General features: G+C 47.6%; 1 protein-coding gene across 1 annotated transcript in view; it reads right to left on the bottom strand.

Annotated features, from left to right (window-relative positions):
• TRABD2A (TraB domain containing 2A) overlaps positions 1-10,946 on the bottom strand; it is a 77,332-nt gene extending 66,386 nt beyond the window's left edge. Inside the window, exons 1-2 of the mRNA XM_035564240.1 lie at positions 10,851-10,946; positions 2,901-3,458 (exon numbers count right to left, since the gene is read on the bottom strand). Of these exons, the coding sequence (XP_035420133.1) occupies positions 2,901-3,458; positions 10,851-10,946 (654 nt within the window). The remainder of the gene's footprint in view (positions 1-2,900; positions 3,459-10,850) is intronic.
• Positions 10,947-22,949: the final 12,003 nt, after the last annotated feature.

Genomic DNA, 22,949 nt, shown 5'->3' with positions numbered 1-22,949 from the left:
GATGGATTGAGGAGGCAGTAAAATATTGTATGGGTTGTGCACACAACATGATGTACCATATAGAAATGATACTTTTACATCCTAGCTATGTGGGCAGCCAGCCCAAGTTGAGCAATAACAGAGAGACTTGGCAGGTAAAATAAGAGAGTCATAAAACAAAAGATAAAGAGGAAATTGGAATAAGTACAGCCAAAGAGAAAGAGCCCCATGACAGGGAGTGCTTACTCCCTCTTCCACACTGGGAGAAGAGGGAAGTCACTAGCTTGGGTTTGTCTGGACCCTGCAGCTACTGGGAGTTGTGCAACGCCAGGGAGGTAATCAATGCTAAACTGCTTCAAACCTTCATCTGCACTTGTAAAACCAGACCAACAAGGCCTTCTCAGATCATCCAGGTACAAAAAGGGACCTAACTAATAGCAATATACTGCTTGCAAGTCCTCATCACCAGGTAGCACAACCAGCTGTCAGACCACATCACAAGTGGAAGAAAGAGCAAGCCTTGTGCAAAAATGTAAATTGAGAGCGCTAAAGTTGTGACTCGGCCAAGTAAATCATCTCTCTGTGACTCTGCTGCAACAAAAAGCATTGCTTTCAATGGATTAGACCACTCTATATGGTTTTGCATCCTCATTCTCCTAAGAGTTTTATAAGTCATCCCTATGTATTTGTTGTTCACTTGAAAGGCAGACACAGAAGTGGTCTGATACTGGGGGTTCCCAAATAGTGGCATAAAAACAAAGGAAATCAATTTCAAAGAGCCTATTTCAAAGTCTTTGTTTGATTTATATTAAACACATAATTAACTCAACTGCTTGAACAAACTGAGAAGAAAGCTCTTAAATCAAGGATTTACAGAATTGCCAACCATAGCAGTTCGCAAGTCAGGATGTGAAACAACCATGAAATTGGCTTTGAAACAAACAAAAAAAAAAAAAACCAGCCTGTGGTTCTTTTTCCTCAAGCTTGCCTGTACGGGAAAGTTAGTAGTGGGCAGAAGGAAGGGAGTGAATTTACGGTGCATTAGTTGCTCCAGACCTGCTCCCACACGGGAGAGCATGCTCCTTCTCCCTGCAGGTCAGCTGCTTTGCCCAAACAGTAGGCATGGGAGGAGCGGCATCTCACATGCACACCCCCACTTAGCAGGGTAATCAAAGGCTGTGGTTTTTCACAATAGCTATGTTTCCTCTGCAGTGCTGGTTACCCTGACCCCCTCAGCTGGGCTCTGACGTCTCACAAGGCTTTCAGTAAACATCACAAGGTTGAGCAACTCTCTGTGTGCTGCAGGTCTGTGTCCCCACCCCACGTGGCTTCCTGGCTGATATTTTTCCTGCTTGGAAAACACCACACCAACAGACGCTCTTTGAAAAAGGCTGTGTGAAGGCCCGAAGTAAATGTCAACAGTTGCGTAGGCTTAACCAGGCCGTGATTTGCAACCTACGTTTTCCAGCCTCCCTGCCACCACCTTGTAAGGCAGTGGAGAAAGCACACAGCCCCCCCTTTCTAACGTGCTAAACCACAGGGGCACTGCCAGCCAAAGAAAAACACAGGGAATGATGTTAATAAAGCCTCAGCCAGATACAAGGTGGAGTAAATGGGAATGCCTGGCCTGTTCCTGGGGCAGCAGCAGCCGAGAGTGGACAGTGAGAGCACAGGGACTCAGCACAGATAAGCAAGGCTGAAGACTCGCAGAGGGGCTGCTGAGCTCCAAATGATGGAAGTGAGAGTGATTCACCCACAACTAAGGACTGTACAAGTGATACACCCTCTGCTCCCTGCACTGTTGGGCCCAGGGAAGACTGGCCAGGGTGGCTGCATCCCTGATGTTTGTCCCTGCCCCTGTTGGGCTGCACCTCCCCTTCTGCTCCTTCGATTCCACCATGGGGAGACTGCAGCAGTGACAGGACAGGCCTCAGGATGCAGGGAGAAGGGCCAGGCATCAGTAGTGCTCCCCAGATGCAAGACAAAAGGTCCTTCCAGCCTGGGCTAACAGGGTATGCTGCAACACCAGGCCCCATCTGTCCCTAAGCACATGCTGCTTTCTCTCCCTCAAATGGCACCTTCCTGCAGCAAAGCTATCCCAGGCGAGAGGATGACGTTCTGGATGCTTGTGATCCCACCAAACAGGCTGGGGCCACAGCACACACTGCTCCCTAGCATAGTTAGTCCAGATGGCAGACCCCATGACTGATCTGAGGTTGTTCAGCTTGCCTGGCACGACACTGCATGAACACCTGTGTTAAAACGCAGCTGGTCTGAACACACACTTTCACAAAAGCCTGCACTAACCCATGAAGCCCCTGACAGGAGGGAAGTACTGACCCTCACCTGGCTTCAAAGGAGAAAAAAAAGAAAAAAGAAAGAAGAAAAAAACACTCTTTCCAATAAAGAGGGTGGGCCCCTATTCCTCAGGGCACTGAGAGGTCCACTGAGCTACTTTTGCAACCAGCAGTTCGCCCCAGATTTACTCACAGTGCCCCCTCTCCCCCCAGGCGATTACACCTTTCTCCTTAACTAGCTATTACAAAAGCAAGTTTAGACACTGAGTCCCAGCCTGCCCCAGGCTGCTGCTGTGAATGTGCCTGGCAGGGTCAGAGAGCAGACATCCAAAGGTCCAGTGTCACTCAGGGTGGAGCCTGCCCGAGGCTTCCCAGGGAACAGGAGAGGGATTTCCCCAGGCCAGATCTAAACGAATTTAGGATGTGGCCTGTACTCCTACGGTTAGGAAACTCTCCCCAGGGCAGAGGGAGAGGTGTGGGCTGCGGGGAACAAGCACGAGTCTCCAGGTGGCACGTGTGGAGAGCACTTTCCCCACGCCCCAGCCCTGTGCCCTTGCTGCCGGGATGTCCTCCACAGCAGCCAGCCTGGCGCCCCGTGGCACCCTGCAGGCCTCTCCGTCTCACCTGGGAAAAGTTCAGCCCATTCAGCGGGTGGCACTGCTCCTCCACTTTCTCCACAGCACCGGTTTGCTTCCTCAGCCGCTCTGCTTCCTGGGCCAGGTACAGATCCAGGACGGGAACGCCTCGCGACTTGATGTCTACCTCCGTCAGAGAGTTCACCATCAACATCACCCACACTGGCCTCTTCCGCTCCCAGTTGCCAGCGATGGCATTGAAGAGGTAGTCAGCGTACAGCCCTTTGCCCCGTTGGTCTGGGGTCATCCAGGATGGCATCATGAGCTTGACGTACTCCAGGTGTCGCTTGAGCCGGCGGTAGATGTCACGGGGCAGCACGTCCTGGAGGTTCTCCCCCTGCGGCAGGAGCTGGCAGCTGGTGAGGGCAGAGATGGTGTAGGGGTCAGTGAGGTCCAGCTCGAAGTACACAATGTGGCTCTGCTGGAAGGCCTTCTTGGAGTTCTCTGGGATGAAATCCCAGACACGGGTGTACGGGACGTGGATGGTGCCAAAGAAGTAAGATGGGGGATCTCTCTTGATGGTCCACAGGAAGGAGTTCAGCTCGTTCTGCCAGGGTAGAGGGAGACACAGCTGAGTATAGACAGACATTCACGTCAGGCCCCCAGCTCGAGGGAAACATAGTGCCAAACAAGCAAGCCACCTGGCTCTACAGCTTGCCAGCATGGACTTTCCCTGAAGAGGCTTTGCTCATACAAACAGAGTCCTTTTGACTACCCTTCTCAGGCCTTGAGACCTAAAATCAATTTTCATTAATTAAAAGCATAAGAAGCGCGGCCCCAGCTTTCTCCTCCTGAAAGGCAGCATAACGGCTGCTCAACAGAAACAGCATCCCAACTCATCACCCCAGCATATGCCAAAACTAGCAACAGGGCACAGCCCAAGCAGGCCATGCTCTTGGCAAGACACTTATCCAGCTTGCACCTTTTATCAAGTCAAAAGCTGCCATCACTTTGCTAAAGTAGAGCGGGTCAGCAAGGTTTCAGTCACCTTCACCTAGGGACCTCTCACTTCAGTACAGCAAGGCTTGCCTCAAAGAAACTGCCATGACACCCGCTCAGAGGGTGCCGCAGCATCTCGGGAGAACCATCCAGTCTGAACAAGGCTCTAAACAAATCAGTAACACAAGATATAATTTGGAAGACAGTCTTGATGGAGCAGGTAGCAATACAGTTTTACAAGCATGTGGCACATGGCAGATAAACACAAAGACAAGACCCATTGGCCCAATTCTCCTTCTTGTTAAGGGGGAGAGAAGCATATGTAATACCTTGGGAAATACTTAAAGAAACTCCACAGGTCAAATCTAGCCTGTGGTTCCAGGGCATACCCTTTTAAAACAGGGGACAGAAAAGCTTATTTCTTTAGATTTGTCTTTTTTTCAAAAAAGTGTCTCAAAACCCTCATGAATTCAGAATCAGACGCTGTTTGTTCTGTTGCAAAATGTGCCTCACACCATCCTCAAGAACACCAGTGTGATGCAGGCTTAGGCCCTAAGCAGTCCCCCAGGAAAGGAGAGCAGATGGGGCAAAACAGATCCTGCTCAGATCCTGCCAAGTCACATTACAACAGCAGCAGGCACGACACCCATCACTGGTGCAGTAGTCCCTGCTAGAATGATGGACACAGTTTCTATCTCTCTGCGCAGACTGGAGCCTTGGTTTGTTTAGGTAAGAGGACAGGCTTCCAGATGCACTCAAACACCTGGTCAGTCTTTAGCCAGCAGATAACTCTAACCTCAGCTCCAAGGCTAAGTGTGCATGTGTGCTGACCTAAGATACCTGCCTGACTGCCAAAAGCAGAACAGGCTGCTTGGAGGAATTTATTAGAAACACATTGCTTATATATTTCTGCTGAAGAACCAGGGTCAAAAAGGTTAATCTTAAAGATCAGTCTGCAATGGTTCATCCTGGACAAGCCTCTCCCAGAGCTCTCTACATCAAGCCCAAGCTGCAGATCAGGCAGAACTTGAGCGAAGTGAGCAGTGTAGATCACCAGCGCAGACTGAAAAACCAAGTAAATACCAAAGAGGTCTTCAGAAACTTCTGTGGCACTTCAAAGGTCTGAAGGATACCTCAGAGACCCGAGTTTTGGTAACACTGTGCTACATCTTTGCATCCTATCAGATGGTCCTGAAACACTCTTCTAAATTGCAGGCCATAAAAACATTCCTGAAGACCATGGGAGGAAGAGAATGAATATAATGCAGCAGTGAGAGGGAAGGAAGATACAGGACAAAAGACTAGTATGAATCTGACGTAGACTGAAAAAGAACATGAGGAAACAAATATAGACAGGAAAGCAAGAAGGAAAACCAGACTGGGTTCCCTCTTGCCCTTAGCCAGCAGGGAAAATGTAAAGACACACCTTTGTTGTGAGAAACAAACTGGACGTAGACAGCAGCCAGCAAGCAAAAAGACAGAAGAGGCACCTGGGACCAGTATGAGGTTAGGAGGTCAACACTCCTTCACTTCATGCAAGTTTGATCATGTACATGCAGGAGCAGGCATAACCACAGGAATTGCAAGGAACAAGTGGCCACTGGCCCTCTTACATTCTCAGTTCAGCTCCTGAATAAAGCCACCCAGCAGACTCAAGCCCAAATGGATGACACCAGCCAGTGACAGTGCTGCTCCAGACCACTGTACACAGCCCAGCTGGAAAGGCGTTTGGCACTGCAGCCTCATGCTTTTTTGCTCTGTAAATCCCCACAGCTTTTGCAATCTGATACTGAAAGCAGGGTAATACTGCTAGCTATTAGTGGTACCACTGTCAGACCACACAGACCACCATGCATAGAGCAAACCAGTCACACTTCAGAGCCTACAGCACAGGTAGCAAAAGAAAGCAGGCTGAGACCCAGCGAACTTTTCGCTCCTCTTGTAGTGACCGAGAGCTTGCACAACAGAATGTCTTGGCACTTTGCAGGCACTTCCACACCAACAGCTGCAGCCTGTCCCAAAGGCAATGGAAATCTCTCTTCTCAGACTGCCCAGGGTCTCACACATTGCCCAGAGCTGGTGTGAGGGCCAGAGGACAGGTCTGTTTCCAACCTGGGAAACCTCTCACATCCCAATGTGCCTCCCGGAGCTCACATATGTTTCAGTCCAGCTTCAGAAAGGGAAAGGCAAGGGCATAATCTCTCCCCAAGACCGTAAAAGGGGAGCTGTTAAACAACGCTCTAGGTGGCTGTGAGATAGCACAGGAGCAGTGCCAAGGCTTGCTCAGCATCGTAGCATGTGCCGTGACTGGCAGCCCCTCTCTCTCACCTCATTTCCCTAAGAACGTGCAGTAGATAAAGGTGCTACAACCCTATTTCCCTTTGTAGCAGGATCCTTCTACACAACTCTTACCTCAGCAAGGGGTGCTTTAAAACCAGCATAAACTGCTGTGAAAGTGGTATCCTGGAGGCTGAAGGGAGAGTTGGGTTGGGGAGCTCCAGGAATTTCACTTTCAGTAGTGTACTAACAAAAAAGCCAGGTTCACATATAGACTGTCATGCATATTTCTGTCTCTGCTCCCCAGTTTACGGGTGGTACACATTGCAGTACACGTTATAGCAAAAACATGAAGCAAGGGAAGAACTGGAGGAGCAGCATAAGGAAGAGAGTGGCAGTCCTGAATGAGGTCTCTCATTTTGCTGTTGCACCAAGATTTGATGTAACATTGCACAATGCATAGCACATGTTCTCTGCCATAGCATATATCCTCCATGCCTAAGTTTAGCTGCCTGCTAAGGAGTCCTACATCAAGTTATTTCTGGCTGCTCAGTACGATGGCATAGCGTCTTCCCCTACCTCATCTCCCCAGGGGAACAGGAGTTCACTGTGAACTGGTTAGGGAACTAGCAGAGCCACAAATTGCTTGGAACAAAACCAAAACAAAACAAAAAACAAATGAGAAAGAAAAAGGCTTTTCTCCAGCCAGCTCAGTTTCTTAAGATTGACAGCACATGAAGCACTATGAAGTGGCAGTGGAATGAGGGAGAAGGAAAAGGAGCTGCTTAAGATAACACTGTCAAAGGGACACATAGACCTATGGGACCCACCCCCTGCCATGAGATGGCAGCGACCTCACCACGGCTGCACAGTCACCCACTCCGAGAATGGATGGGGGCATGTACAGATAGATAACGCTTCCTCAAAGTGAGAGGACAACAGCATCAGGCATTGCAGAAACCCTGGAAAAATGTGGTGCACATCAAGGGCTTGTTCCCCAGCAGCTGAAGGAGGGTCCAAGAAAGAACAAGAAAGCTTGAAGAATGGGAGAGTAAAGTGACATACTATGGAGTGGTAGCTCAACCCACAGCATGGTAGCTCCTATCCCAACATCTCTCTCAAATCAGGAAGCCAATTGTCCATGGGTGGCCGTGAAAACTCCAGTGACCCCTTGCCTTCCTTCTATCTGTTTCAATAGAGCAGAGGCTATGACTGGGAGGTATTTTCTTTATCTTTCCAGAATGTTTCTCTTTTCAGATTTCAGAAAAGAAAAAAAGCACCAAGACTCAGATTCAGTTCACTGTAATTACTCCCAGTAGCTTGCTTTTCCAGCAGCATTTCTAGGACCACCAGGGAAAGCAACCTGTGGCCTTCAGGTACGCAAATTCTACTGCATTTGTCAGACAGCACAAATCATTTCAGGTAACGCAGCAATAATCCTGCTGGAAGAGTAATGCCAAACAGGGTCTTTCTCCTTTATTATGAGAAACTAGTTCAAAGTGGGCCAGATGATGTACTGACCATAAAATAATGGTAAACATCCAGAAAATAATTCTATGAAGAACAGGAGGAACAAAGAATGCATCTAGTGACAGCACCCTGAACATTTAGAAAAGGAGCAACAGAGTGATGAAAATTAATATTAATGAATAATTGCAAGAGGAAAATGTTGTGGAGATACCAGGAGCAAAAGCTCTGAGGGGAAGGACAGCTGCTGTCCAAAGAGTTAGGAAGTGGATATGAACTCCAGGCACAGGAAACCTGGCCAAGGTCTGCCCACACAACTGAGCAAGGCACATCACTTCTGCTGGCTTCTATCTTCTGTCTCTCATTTATGTTGACCATAATTTTTTCAGCTCAAAGCACATCACACACTGTGCAGATAGGTGCTTTCTTCTGCTTCAGTGTCTTTCAGGACCCTGAACCCTCATACTCTGCTCCACAGCCATGTCTTCCATACATCAGCCCAAGATTGCCCTGTTTCTCAATCCACAATATGCTCTTAATTTTTTTTTCTTGCTACAGAAGCCAGAGCATGTGGCATGCAGTATTTCACCCAGGCAGAGAGCCCTATAGCCCTCCCTATATGGCTTTCTCCTTTCTTCTTATCTGTCCTGGTGTCGTATCTTGTCATGTTCATTTATACCTAACTGAGGCAAAGACCATGTCTTTACTCACCACATAAAGTGCCCCATGCAGCTACAGTAATGCATGCAGAAATGCTAGGCTCATTTTTAACAGTTGTTCTCTTGAGCTTTTGCCCATTTACATTGCCAACACTCTAAAACTCAGCTAAGACTGTAAGCAGAACTCACCCATGGATAAACACTGCGCTGACTACAGCTATTCACAGAACACAAATTCAGTCTCCACTTGCCAAAAATGAAAAATAAAACACAACTTTTTAACTAATACATTGAGGACTGACAGCAGACATCACTTACTCTACTGAAGTAAATATATGGGGGAGAAGCAGCCATTTAAATTAACTGGCCCCTTATCAGAAGCAACACATCGTAAAATATTAACCACCTACAACCACAAGCATTCTGCTGTAAATCTCTGGATTCTGGCTTTAAATTTACCAATACACTCCAACGTTAAGCTAAAAGAAAGCACCACCAGACTGCATTACTTAGTAACTGCAATATAATCCAAAGGATTCCAACATACTTTATTTTAGGTTGTTTTCAAAGTCTTTTTTTTTTTTTCTGTGAAAGAAAGAATGATGGGGCTCATTATTGATTGCAGCTTTAATTATAATATGGAATGATGGTGAAAAGTCCTCTAAAGAATTGTATGCTCACTCTTTAAAATAGCAATTTGTCTCTTTCAGACACTGATGCACATATTTCTTTCACAATAGGAGCTTTAGGTGACTGACAAGAAGAAGAAAGGCATCCCTGTAATCTAGAGAGGTAAGAAAATGCACAGAAGTTCCTATCAAGAATTTGGATAAAAACAAGCAAAAGAAAAGCCTTCCTTGGTAATGCAGGGGCAAAGAGGAACTTTTCTTTTCAGGGGTTGGTATAAACACTTCTAAGGACATGTTTAACACCTCTGCAGATAAGGCAGATGCTGTCATTCCTAGGTGACATGGTTACCACCGCTCTCCTAATGACCCCAGGAAACAGCCTGCCAATACCAGAACTACAGGTGGTCTCGCATTTTAATGACAGAATAACCAGCAGGTAATGAGGTGCCATTAACATATTTCACCTCCAGTTTTGCCAGCAACTGACACAGGTCCCACCACTGGCTCCTAAGGAAAACTCCCTGCATTGTCCTACCAAATTAACGAATTAGCCACGTCTGTAACTACAACTTTTTCTGCACAGTTTCTTCCTTTTTTTTCCTGTTCCCTCCAGCTCCTCACGGCAGAGTCACACTAGCCCAAGCTGTTACACTTCATGCCCTGAAGAGGAAGGGGGCACCTGCTCCAGAGGCTTGATCTGTGCCACGACTTTCACAGCTGGCCACCTACAAAACCAGTTGACAGCGTGGTTCCACGCACAAACAAGGTGCCAAGGCATCCTCCCCAAGGCACGGGTCAGGCTCTGCCTAATCCAAGCTCAGGCAGATGCTTCTGGTGAGGCACACGTAGATTGACAGACACTTGAGTCACTGTGCCCTAACTCTTGGGTCACCAGAGGAGGCATCTCAGCTTTGGTGGCTGCAGGGAGACCAGCATGATCAGATGGAGGCAGCGAGGGAAATGGGATTCATGCAGGAGTGTGAGCAAGTGAGAGACAGAAGAAAGGTCACCGAGCATCCCTTGCCTTCCTTGTAGCTACCAAGCCTTCTCACCGCTCCCTCAGCACCTATCCCACACTGAGCCCACTGTGGGTTTGGCACCTCTCTAGCGCAGCAGCTTTGCGCTCGCTTCTAAGGGCTTCTTGTTCCCTGTGTCAGCTGTGCTGGTGCAGGTCACCCCGCCCAGGGAGGAGAACAAAAGCGGTGAGATACACGTCCCTCACTGCTGGTCAGGCTGCTTCCAGGTCCAAGCAGATGCCACCAGAGAGCACGGATGTTCTGTCAACTTTAACAGATGCATTAAGGCAAAATGAGTCCAGGAAGACTTTTCCTACATGATTCCATGTGCTGTCAGTTCAGAAACTTCAGTGAGAAGTTATGAATCTATGAAAACTGTTTTTTTTTTTTTTTCCCCTCTGTGCCTGATTTTCAGTGGAAATGACACCCTACACGCAGGGCTCACGCTGGCCAGAGCATCACTCCTAACTCGCAGCACAGATCACGCTCTGCTGTGCTTTCTCTCCACCTGGGCTGGTTACAGCAGTCAGGTTCATCAACTGGGAGCACAAACAAAACCCAACACCACTTATAACTGCATTTCTGCTTAAAGGGCACTGTCACTCGCTGGTCTGAACCTGCTCCACCGTGCTCAGGGGAAAGCAGTCATCCAACAGGCTACCCTGAGAGGGAAGCTGGCAGCAAATCACGCAAAAAAAAAGTCCTGCTCGGGCTCCTCGCGGCATCTCCCTCTCTCCCACCGGGCCGTCGGGCCTCGGGGCGGCTCCCCACGGGCGGAAAGCGGAGCATGGGGAGCGGATTCAGGTGCAAAGGCAGCGACGCGCCCCTCTCCATCACGCCGCTCCCCAGAGCCCCGCGACGCCCCGATCCCCGGCGGCTCCGCGCCCCCCCGCGCCACCTCCGCGCCCCCCCCGGCGGCTCCTCGGGGCCGGTCCGGTCCCCCCCCGGTTACCTTTCCGCCGAGCGGGCAGGCGCCGCGGCTCTGCCGCGCTCTGGCCAGCAGGAGGAGGGAGCTGTGCAGCAAGCAGACCCAGCCGGGGTGCACCATCCCTGCTCGCTCGGAGTTGGCACAGTTTGGGGACAGCTTTCCTTTTTTTTTTTTTTTTTTTTTTTCTCCCCTCTTCGCCTGCTTCCACCCCTATTTATTTTTTAATTCCCTTTCTGCTTTTTTTTCTCTTTTTTTTTCTTTTTTCTTTTTTTTTTTTTTTTCTTCCTTTTGCCCGGGCGACCCAATCCCGGAGCCCTCGCAGGAGCGGCCCCGTCCCCTGGCCAAACCCTCCAGCCGCTGCCCCCTCCTCTTAAAGGGTCCCGTTCCGGGCGGGGGGGGAGAAAGGGGAGGGCGCGGGGACAGCCGCACCGGGGGCGGGCGGGGGGGCTGCGGTGCTGGGGGGGGGGCTCCCTTACCCCCGCTCCCAGCCGCCCGCATCGCGGCGAGACCCCGCTCCAGCCCCAGACCGGCCCCGGGGGGCTGCGGCGGCTGCGCCCCCCGTCCCGCCCCGGAGCTGCCCGCCGCGCCCCCGGACCCTGCCCGGCCCCTGCCCTGCCCAGCCTGGCCCCTGCCTCCGGGCCCTGCCCTGCTCCTGCCTGCCCCCTGCCCTGCCCGCCTGCCTGCAGCTCCCCCAAAAGAGAAGACACTACTGGGTGTTGGGGTTCTTCCCCAAAGCCCCCCTTCATTGTCCGTCTGGCTTCAGACTGACCCTGGCATTGCCTCTGACTTGTTTTCTTGTTTCGGGGTGCCTGTGCCATCTTCTGATTCGGGATATCTAGCAAAACCGTGCCCAGTGTGCTTTGCGCAAGCGGTGTGGTTGGTCTGTTAGTGATAAAAAATGCACTGAAGGGCACCTCTACCTGTAAAGTTTGCCCACACTGATGCGCATATCGCCATCTCTACTTGTAAAGTTTGCCCGTAAATTCTGAAGAGACTGGTATTTAAAACCCTGGAAAGCCCCTGTTGCTATTAATCCGAGTCTTAAAAATACTGAGTGAATCTGGAATCTGCCAACTTTGTGTGTGCATGTCAGGTGTGAATGATAATAGTGAGCTTTCACACCTCTCAAAATATTTATGGTAGGATCTTCCTGACAATTTTAATATGGCACCTATAATTCACATATAGGAAAATTATTCGCACTTTCAGGGCTTATTGCAAGTAAGTCTGTAAAGTTAGAAAACTGCCCACCAAGGTGTATGGAGGTATCGTATAGAGGACAGTGCTTCTTCCCTCCTGCACCACCCCCAGTTGTTTTAATTAAATACCATGCACAAAGCAGTGGGCAAACTGCTGACTAATTGTTTCGTGCTATTTGCAGACTCAGGAAGTCATTGTTTCTTTAGCTTTATCCTATTCCTACTTTCAAGCTCATCCTTTTCGATCCCAGAGATCTGAATCTCTGTCCCTAGGGTTAAATTCTGGTTCAGGATCAATGGCAAACTTCCCACCAACTCAAAGAGAGTGAAGATGCCCGTTTTAACTTTTGCTTGACAGCCCGGTTTTGCAGTACAAAGCAAATTCCTCCCAAAGAAGGTAGCAAGAGCCAAAATCCTTCATTGTTTTGCCTTTTATGTGCATTACTGTATTTCTGCCTTTGATGAGGAGAATGATACTGATAATATATTAAATGCATCTTCTTTCATTAGGTCATGCTAACCATTTAGAACAAAAAACATTATCTGGAAAAGAAAAGTGCATTTATGCAATATATGGTAGTTGTAATCCACACCTATTTTAATTCTTTTGTTTGTTTGTTTGTTTGTTGTTGTTGTTTTTGACAGGGAGGGAGAATACTATGTGCCACTTGCCAGCCCTGCAGAAAAATCTGTACCTATCATAGCAAGAACTGAGTTTATGACATCTTTCTTCATCATCTTCTCAGAATATGCCTGATTCGATCAATGGGGGTACAAACAATGAGTTTGCCCAGCAGACAGGTAGCCTTTCCAAACAACTGTAACTCTTAGGAGACAGGTGTAAAACACAGCAACAAAATGCTTCTGCCCTGGAATGCAATAAGCCAGACCCATCTTTGGTTGTATGTATTTCTGGGCATGGAAGCTAGATAGCATTTATTCTTAAAGTGCCCAGATCAAGTTGCAAAGAATAAGAATAAATCTTCCATGGCACAGAGATGTGCTGCCAAGCTGATTAGGTACCTTCTGTCTGGCTATTTTTAGTTTCTTTCAGATCTAAAGTGGAAAATAGTAGCAACACTTTCTGAAACACATGGCTCGCAGGCATACAGACAATGCAGATTAAGATGCTGCTTGGCTGTATTTTCAAATTGGTGGGAAATGCATTCTTTGTGGTGAACTGCTGATGGAAAATAGCAAAAGAGGAAGGACAAAGGGAATATTTCACAGAGACTTTCAAAGTAATTTATACTTTCACTGAAACATTTCAGTAGAAAGCCACATCCTAGACCTATTAACAGAGACCTAAGAAATAAAAACTGCATTTTTATTTAATAAAGATCCATTTGTAGAGTTGCTGGGTTTGTCCTCATCCCTTGCAAAATGATTTCAACAGAAGTTCAACATGTGATTAATGTTAAGGACATGCTTCTGTACTTTGCACGGAAAAGGCAAACTGAAGCATATCCTTCATGCTTTCCTGGATCGGGGCCTTAAGGTCATGGAGAGCTCGCAACCTCAGTTGTCGGTTTGGCAGTACCATCAAGGTAACCAGGGGGCTCTGTGACCACCTCTCTTACAATGGTGTGCTGGTTCAAGCAGCTGCCGTGCACAGGCAAGGCATCGCAGCCCTTGGCTGCAGCACACCTGAGGCCAAGTAGTGGACTGGGCTGTACACAAAATTAGCTACTTTTTGTCATTTTGAGGAGACAGCTGATGTTTAATCTAAATCAGTTTCCCAAGCCACAGGAGCAGTTACATGGAAATGGCCAACAGGACATCAGAGGCGGGAGACTCCTGGAGTGGGTGTTCCTGCCAGCACATCTTCAGAGGAGTACAGCCCAGAGCTCTGTGCATGCAGCACAGCCTGCGTACAGTATGACCACTTCTGAGAGACCTCTAGAGCTTGTGCATGTGCCTTTGCTATCTAATATTAACTGGCAATGTGAAACAAAGCGACCTCGTACAGCCAAACACAGCCGGTCATGAGTGAAAGAAGCTAGTACAAAGGAAATTTGCACAGGTTTTTTGGGGGGCAGAATATATTTAATTCTGTTAACAGGCAGTTCAGCTGATTCACCCACTATCAAACACTACTTTTCAATTCAACACACATTTTAAATACCATGGAAGATAACATGAGGATTTCTCACCACTTAAAATTATGAAACAGATATCATAAAGCAGATAAGAAAGAAGGCAAAGGAGCTTTCTTCATTGAGTTGAGAAAAAGTACTCTACTTTATCTGCATTTGAAAGGAAGTTTGCTTAGAAGGATTGATGTGGACTTCAGAGATTCAGAAACACAGAGCCCCAATTATGCCTCAAGATAAAAAGGGTTAGTGAACTTTGTAGTATGTTACTGTATGAAAGTGTTAGGTCAGCTGGAAGGGAAATATGGGGAATATATTACAAAGTGAAGTGGTTACATGTAATTATCAAGCATAGTCAGCCAGAAGCCAAAAATAAAGAGTAAAGAGTGGAATTCTGTTCTCTAAACACATCTTAATAATAGCAATCTCAATTTGAATGGAGAGAGAAAGCTAAACAAAAATAAATCTCCAGGGCACTGAAAGGAGGCAAAGAGAAACTACATGACCAGAACAGGGGGTTCTGAATTGCACTAGGCCCCAGCACTTCAGAAATAAAGCAGAGGATCATTTGAAGCCAGTCTGGAAAGAGTTAAAGGGCAGCTTATAAACCCATTTCTCTCATAAAATGGGGGAATAAAGTGAACTGTTCAGAAGGCAAGAATAAGGTGTTAACAAGATAGCATAAACGGAGTGAATTATTCAGGTATTAATTCATGATTTTAGGGGGAAAAAATACAGATGACTGTCTAAATAAATATTGATGCATTATTTTATGAAATGCAGTAAATAAGGACCCATATCTTATGCAGATAGAAAGTATTATGTATATGGAGCATTTTAAATGGTGACTAGTTCACGTAGTCGTAATACTGCAGCTAAGGAAGCAGAAAAGGAGTACAGCTCCATGGTAAAGCTCAAGTGGTCTGAGTGAATTTAACTGATTTTCTCCAACAGAAGGCATGTCTGTCCCATCCTGGTCAGTCCATGGCTTAGCCTCTCACCCACTCCTCTGCATTCAGCATGGCTGTATCGTGAAATCACACCCTGGACAGTGAGCGAGGTGCCAAAACTGGCTCTGCAGTGTTGGAGGGGAAACACAGGTTTCCAAAGGCTAATTCGGCTCTTCCTCTGAGAACCACAGCACCACCACTAGCCCATGCACAGCCCTCAGCCCTGCTGGCTGAAAAACAGCTGCTTAGGCAATGGAAAGGGGGGATGCAGCAGTCCCTCTTCTCATCCCACTTCCTTCTCAAGCCCTTCTCTGGGCTAGAAGGAAAGATGCAGGAACAATCAGTCCTGGAAACACCAGGTGGATCCTGGTGCTGTGTACATAGGCATCGATCCAGGAAGCAGTTGGGAAGTCTGATCCCCCCAGGAGGGATGCACAATGTGTAAAACCTTCTGTTTACAGAGGTAGATGTCTGATGTCTTCCAGGGAATATCAGGAGAATTAGTCTGTGGTATAACTGAAGAAAATCTGAAATGGGTACAAATGTGTTGAATTCAGCTTATTCACTAAATTAGTGTGATTTCTTCCAGGATGTCTTCGGGAAGGAAGGGGGGAGCGGGGGGGGGGGGGGTTGGGGGGGAAGAAGAGGGAAAAAAAAAAAGCTGTCCTGAATTTTTTTTTTTTTTGCAACTGTAATTAAAGATTTCTGCAAAGAAGGAAGGAGTTTTCTGAGTGAAAACATTTATTTTGTCCTAGTTTTCTAATTGGCTCTGAAAAACGTTAGCAAAGCTGTCAGGTTGAAGACACTGTGTAGGCAATGCTGTAACTTGTTATAAAATGTAATCTTAGCATTGACTAAGGTGGCTTTTTTTTTTTTTTTTTTTTGTACAAACAGATAAATATGCGGTGAACATCTCCCTGTTGTTACTAAGGCAGAAACAGACTCATGGGATATGATGAAAGTGAAGCTTCAGGATACCAACTTCAGTGAGGCTGGGATTTTTCTTGCAGTGGTGGTGGTCAGCTGTCAGCTCAGGCAATTTGTAGCATCAGGAAATTCCCCTGTATGTGCAAAAACACTCAGACCTGACTTCTGAGAAGTACCTGAACATGTCCTCCTCGTGGCCATTGATTTGCACGGCAGCAAGCTACTGGTGATCCTCCCGGCTTATTTGCTATACACACATGCCCAGAAGATGACTGTCCCTGCCTCAAGACACTTGGAGCTCAGATAATGCAAAGATTTACATAGACGGCTTGCTTCACATACCGCAAAATGTCCCAGGAAAAATAAGGAAACAACATGGTGAAAATGTTTCAAGCAATTTGGGTTTAGCCTTGAGCTCTCTCAGGAGACCACATAGCTGGATATGAGCCTGTCAGTGATTATCCTCTGTGCAACTGTAAAGATACTTCTTTCATGACAGCCCATCAGTGCAGCAGAGCTGAAATTAAGTTTCTATTCCAGCTTTATTTTCATTGGTAATTTTCTTTAAGTCAGTACTTGCTTTACTTTCAGCCAAGTGGGAATTTTCTTTCTCCCCACTAAATATTGAGGAAAATTACTTCAGTTTCTCATCAGAGGGGAAAAAGAAAAAAGAAAAAAGAAAGACAGAAAGAAAGAAAAAGAGCCAATATACACTTTCTACTTGTTCCAGGAAATGGCACAACTGTAGCTTGACATACAGTGCTTGCAACTTTTAATTCTGAATTTATTTGCTGAAATATCACTTCAAGGTGAGGGTGCTAATAGTTGCCCTTCAGACATAGCACCTAGTTTTTTCAGAACAGGTAATCATGAGAAGCTAGAACAGTTTCCAAACCTTATCAGGTAGGGTGATGATTTCTACTGGGTATGCTGTGTAATGTAATGTAAACTGCTAACTAGTCTAGACCCGATTTGCACTCTCTTCACTGAGAGCTCTGTCCAGTACTTCAGTGACCCCTACGTCCTGTGTTAAAGTTGTGTCTGTGTTAAAGTTAAGTCTTTCTAGGGAATGAGTTGCCAGACACACTGAAGTAACAGGAAGATGTACAAGCTCCAGTCAGGAGGGTTCTTGATTGCATGCTTAATTTGAAGGAGATGGGCAGTACCACATCTGAACCACATCTCCTCTTCGAGGCTGAGATCTAGCCAAACAGGTTGTTGTGCAGAAAACAAACCGAAAACACAGCAATCAAAGGAAGCTGGAGCCACCATAGCTCTGTGCGGCTAACACTGAATACATGTAAAACCATTTAGGAGGGAAGTTCATGGGTAGACACTTCTTCCCCAAGGATCTCTCCTCATCATGTGAAGGCAACGGTTCCAAGCCATCTGTACCAAAACATTAGCAAGCAAGCCCATTCTGACCCCTAGGCCCTTCCTCTAAAGCGACTTCACCCCGGTTCTTCACCTTGCAGCAGTGGACAGGACTCCTATTTAATTACTATTTCAACTATCGGCTATCTGCAACTATATCAAATGAAAACCACCTCTTTTAAACTTCAGAGGCATTTGCTAGGATGAGCCACAGGCTTACACACTTCCTAGTGTGAAAAGCCCAATTTTGACATAGGAAACAGAAGCAGGAGGACCTGTGGGTCTTATGTAACTCTTCTTTCAGCCAGGCAGGAACACATGCCCATATATAAATAATGCAAGAAGTTTTAATAAAAGACTTTCTTGAATTTCCCAGGTGTCCTCATCTCCTCAGTGAGAAGTAGTCAAGCTAGCTGCTGCTCCTGTCATACACAGTCCTTGTTCTCTCCGTGCCACTGAGTGTTGGCTTTTGTCAGTGACAGGAGCCAAACCACAGGCTTATCTCATGTGGTTTCATGAAACAGCACACAAAGGGTCTGAGTCACTTGATTCAGACTGCACAGGACTGCATCCTAAGTACATACCCATGTGCAAGCCAGATCCGCACAAGATACTGAGGGGGACTTTAAAAGAGCACTCCACATTGACTCCAGTCTCCCTTCTCTGAGCCCAATAGTCATTTGAAGAAAAGGAGACTTGGGATATGTTCTTTGCCCCTGCTCCTCTTCTGATACAGACAGACAGCTTGAGCAGAACATGGCATCGTGATTTCTGTGGGTGCTTTCTAAAGGATAGGATCATACTTTTCCCAGGCTGGTATTTTCACCCCTATGCATCATCATGAGAATCAGGCCATTTCAGCAGACTTCAGACTTCACTGAGTGGCCCAGTATCTTGAAGACATTATGAACCACCTACCCCCGGGTCCTTCTGCTCAGTAGCTGCCAACATCACAGGCTGGTAGCAGGGCAAGGTATAGAGTCTGCACAAAGTATGCAGAGGGGTAGCAAATATTCAGCACCACAGAAAGCTGGCTCTCACAGCTCTGCACAGAAAGGAAGGAGGGCCATACGCTCAGGTGAAACCAATACAGTGCAGCATGGGAAGCAATCTTGCCATAATTGATTAGCAGGAATAAGAAATATACTAGGTTTTTATTCTGGTCCTATATGACCTATATGGTCCCATTTATAAATGCCAGACTCTTCAGCACAGAGCATGTAGGAAAGTTGCAGATAGCTTTTTAAAACCTGTAAGAGAATGTTTAATTCCTCTGTTCTCTTCCTGATTGTATCTCTTTTCATTGTCAAAACAATATAGAGGCAAAGCAAGAATGATCAGTATCTAGATGTGTCAGGCTGTCTCTGGACAGGTACAGCAATGAGATGGAGTGACATTCATGCAACTGAAGCATCCAGATGGACAGATAATGTTTTAATATCAACAAACAGATATTGTGTTCCAAAGACTGCAAGATTTTGGGAAGAGGTGGCTATTGTCTGTATCAAAATTTCATTACCAATTCCACAAAGTTGGTTCTCTTAAAGCCATATGCAGGCTGAAGTAGGAAGCCATCCACAAAAATGAGAATCCAGGCAAGTGCGCTGTAGCAGAATTGCAGTTCCTGCTAAGGAAGGGGGAATGAGACCAACATACCTGTATTGCACTTTGGGACCAGGGCACAAAAGTTTTCCTACAAGTCACAAAACCTGTGGTGCCGGAACACGGCTGTGTTTGCCACCTCTTAACCCCCCTAATTGCTGCACACACTGCAGCCTTGCTGCTTCTCTGCCTTCAGTCTTTGCATTGCCTCTCTGTCTTTGCATCGCCTGCACAACTTCTCTCCTGGACTGAGCTGCCGAGGGAGAAGCTTTCTGTCTGTTTGCACTTAGCATGCCCCCAGGTTACTCTGCTAATAAGGACTTTTTTCTCCCAGCCTCTTGCTCCTTCATCCTGCCTGGCAATTGTGCCAGCATGCCAACGCTGGCCTGGCAGGGCTTGCAAACCCAGCGAAATCACTTCTGGTCCCATGCTGGTCATGCGGGACCCCCTGACATGACTGCTCACCAGCAGGGTTTAGCTGCAAACTGACTAAGCCATAGTGGACATTGGAGCATCAGCTTTGTACTGAAAGGGCTTTCCTTAGTGTGTGTTGCATCCATCATTTTTTCACAAATTAGTCAACATCTCCATCTAAGAAAGTCACTTTCAAAAAGCACCATCGTTTAAAGGGCAGGCATCTGGTGGGGAATGAGGGTGAGCCCAGTGCCTTAGGATGGAGCAGGAAAATACCACCACTCTGTTTTTGACGGTGTCTCCTAGGTGTCTCAGGATAGCAAAAGGTAACTGTGCCCATGATGAATTCAATCTCCGAGGTGGTGATGTTGGAATCACAAGGGCTACTTCAGTGGTAGTGGTTCCCAGCCTGTGCTAAAAAACAGCCTGCAAGGAAGCTCCCCCAGCTGGCACACCAGGCACAGCTAGTGGCCTGTAGTGGCAGCCACCACAGGGCTCTGTTTCACCACGACTTGTTCTTCCTGTGCTGGCACAGCAAGCTCCCCGCTGGGTCTAAAAATGGCCCGCAGGCTGTAACCCTAAACGCAGGGAGGAGATTGCACTTCCACATGAAGCATGGTCCTGGGCCCCCATAAATTACAGAGACACCCTCGATGGAGGTTAGAGGGCTGACTATTTGTGTTTCCTGCAGAGCGTGGGCCAGTGCTGATTCATGACAGTTGCTTAGAAGTTTCCTTCATCTGCATGAGCTTCTGGCAGCACATGGGCCCTCGCTGGTATGAATGGCACCACGAGACCTTTCCTAAGCAAACAGGGATGTTAATCCTTGGCAAAACCCCAGAGGAGGAAACGAGAGGACTTATACCATGCTTCCTGGGATTCTCCCCACAGATCCAGAGGACACAATTATAACTTGTTACTTCCTGCCCTATGTATGGGTCAAGTTCTCCTAGCTTTAATGAGCCCTCCTCTATCCCCAGTCCCTACCCAGGGGCCAGTTTCTTGTTGGGCTCCAGAGGACTTTACGGGCCTGCTCCCTCTGGCCATCTCTGAGGAACTTTGCAATGTAGGAATGGAGAATTAATGTGGATTTACACCTTGTTTTCTAATCATAAAGCAGTGCCTCCACACCTAGGGTAGGCTCAGCTCTCCAGAAGGGCTGACATGTTTTCACCCATCTTTCCTCAGACACCTTTTCTGAATCCTGAAAGCAGGTCTTGTTTGCAGATAGTGAAAAGCTGAAGCAACCTGTTTCATGTGTCACAACAGTCTAGACAGCTTTTGGGATTTGTCACCTTGCTTTAATCACCAGATCACACCCTATGGAAGAAATTGGATAATATCTTTATGGTCTGGGTTTCCAGGAAAGTTAAGGGATGCAGCTTGACACACTAATGTTCAATTTTCCTTGAAAGCCACAGGGGTTCAGGGTCCCCGGTGCACAGAGGGATAAATAGACTGTTAAGTGTAATGTCATGCTGAGATAACCAAGTCAGTTCAAAGGACGGTAGGGCTGCAAGCCTCGACACTGCATCATATTCAGGGATCAGGTTGCATAGCCGTGTCCATACGGCATTGTGCTGAAGGATCTATGCAACTAGTGGACCTGCTTCTGTCATCTGCACTCTGCTTTGGTGGTCAGGGTCACAGAGCCAAGACAACTGAGGGCAAAGTGTCCCCAGGGTAAAGCACTGCAATCAAGAATGCTGATATATCTATAACAGTCACCACTGTCACAAATGATACTATTCGGTATTGGCGAAAGCAGAACAGGAGTCTAGGACTAAGACTTGCCTATGGTAGGTGCCTTACAGACCTTAAGGAGACAACCTGCCCTCAAAACTGGGCAGCCTGAGAGAGAGGATGGGAGTGTTTCCTTGGAGGTTTATGATTGAATCCAAGACCTGTCTCTGTTTATACAATAAGTAGCTGCTTCTTTAGTAAACTCACTGAAATATCAGCAAGAGACAGAATGTTCTAGTTACAGCCAATAGTCAGGAATATACAGAAACTATCTGTAATAATTTCTTATTATGTTCTAGTAAACAAGCCACCTTACTGAGATAACTAGTTCAAAAGTCTGTGTACTGAATGTGGTGGTTTTACTTGGGTGGGCAGCCGAGCTCCACCACGGCCACTCTCTCCTTCCCCCTCCTCAAAAGGGAAGGGGGAGAAAATACGATGCAAAGGGCTCAAGGGTTGAGATAAGAATTAAGAGATCGCTTAACAATTATCATGATGGGCAAAACAGACCCAGAGTAGGGAGATAGTAAAACTTATTACCTATTACGAACAAGCTAGAGAAGTGAGAAACAAAGGAAAGAAAGCAAAAAGGCCTTCCCCCCATGTGACCTCTTCCACCTCCTCCCCCCGAGCAGCGCAGGAGAACGGGGGAATGGGGGCTGCGGTCAGTCCCTGACGCTTCGTCCCTGCCACTCCCTCACGGTCCCTCCCTGCCCCTGCTCCCCATGGGGTCCCTCCCACGGGATGCCGTCCTGCCCGAACTGAGCCTGCGGGGGCTGCCCACAGGCAGCAGCTCTTCAAGACCTGCTCCCACACGGCTCCGTACCGCGGGGTCCATCCATCCCCCAGGAGCAAACTGCTCCAGCACGGGTCCCCCACGGGTGGGCGGCAGCTCCCCCCAGACCCCCTGCTCCTGCTGCGGGGGCTCCTGTCCACGGGCTGCAGCTCCGGCCCGGGGCCTGCTCCTGCGGGGGCTCTCCATGGGCCGCAGCCTCCTCCAGGCCACATCCCCCTGCTCCAGCGGGGGCTCCTCCACGGGGGGGCTGCAGCGTGGAGATCTGCTCCGTGTGGGACCCGTGGGCTGCAGGGGGACAGCCTGCTCCACCAGGGGCCTCTCCCTGCACAGGCCGCAGGGGAACTGCTGCTGCCTGCCTGGAGCACCTCCTGCCCTCCTGCTGCACTCACCTGGGGGCTGCAGGGCTGCTTCTCCCACACTTTCTCAATCCTCGCTCTCCCAGCAGCTGTTGCCTGACATTTTTTTTTCCCTTTCTTAAATGTGCCTTCACAGAAGCACAAACAACATAGCTTATTGGCCTGGCTCTGGCCAGTGGCGGGCCCCTTATCTAACATGGGGCAGCATCTGGATTCTTCACACAGAAGCCATCCCAATGGCCCCCTGCTACCCAAACCTTGCCACATAAACCCACTACACCCAAGCCTAGGACCGTTTGCCCTAGCTGTTGTCACCAGCTGTGACAGAAGAGGTCACCTCTCCCTGCAAATATTGAACCTGAAATCAACGTTGCTGAATTACTGCCTGATCCAATTTTATGTTGAAGTCTTTCCCCCAAACAGACTAGCTTCAGCTTACATTAAGATATCCTTTTAAACTGATTACACAAAGACACAAGGGCAACTCAATTCTTAGAATGCTATTTTCGCTTGGCTTAAATAAAACAGGAATAAATCCAGAAAAGTATATACATTTAGTCTGACTTGAACACCCTTCAGTTCCTTCATGCAGAAATTCCCACTGCTACATTCAATATTCTCTCTGCATTATGCCTCATTTGTCAGCTAATTAGTTCCTGCCCCTAAAGA

This window comes from Cygnus atratus, chromosome Z (genome assembly GCF_013377495.2).
Source record: "Cygnus atratus isolate AKBS03 ecotype Queensland, Australia chromosome Z, CAtr_DNAZoo_HiC_assembly, whole genome shotgun sequence".
Lineage (NCBI taxonomy): Eukaryota > Metazoa > Chordata > Aves > Anseriformes > Anatidae > Cygnus > Cygnus atratus.
This window is presented reverse-complemented; position numbering and strand designations above follow the sequence as displayed.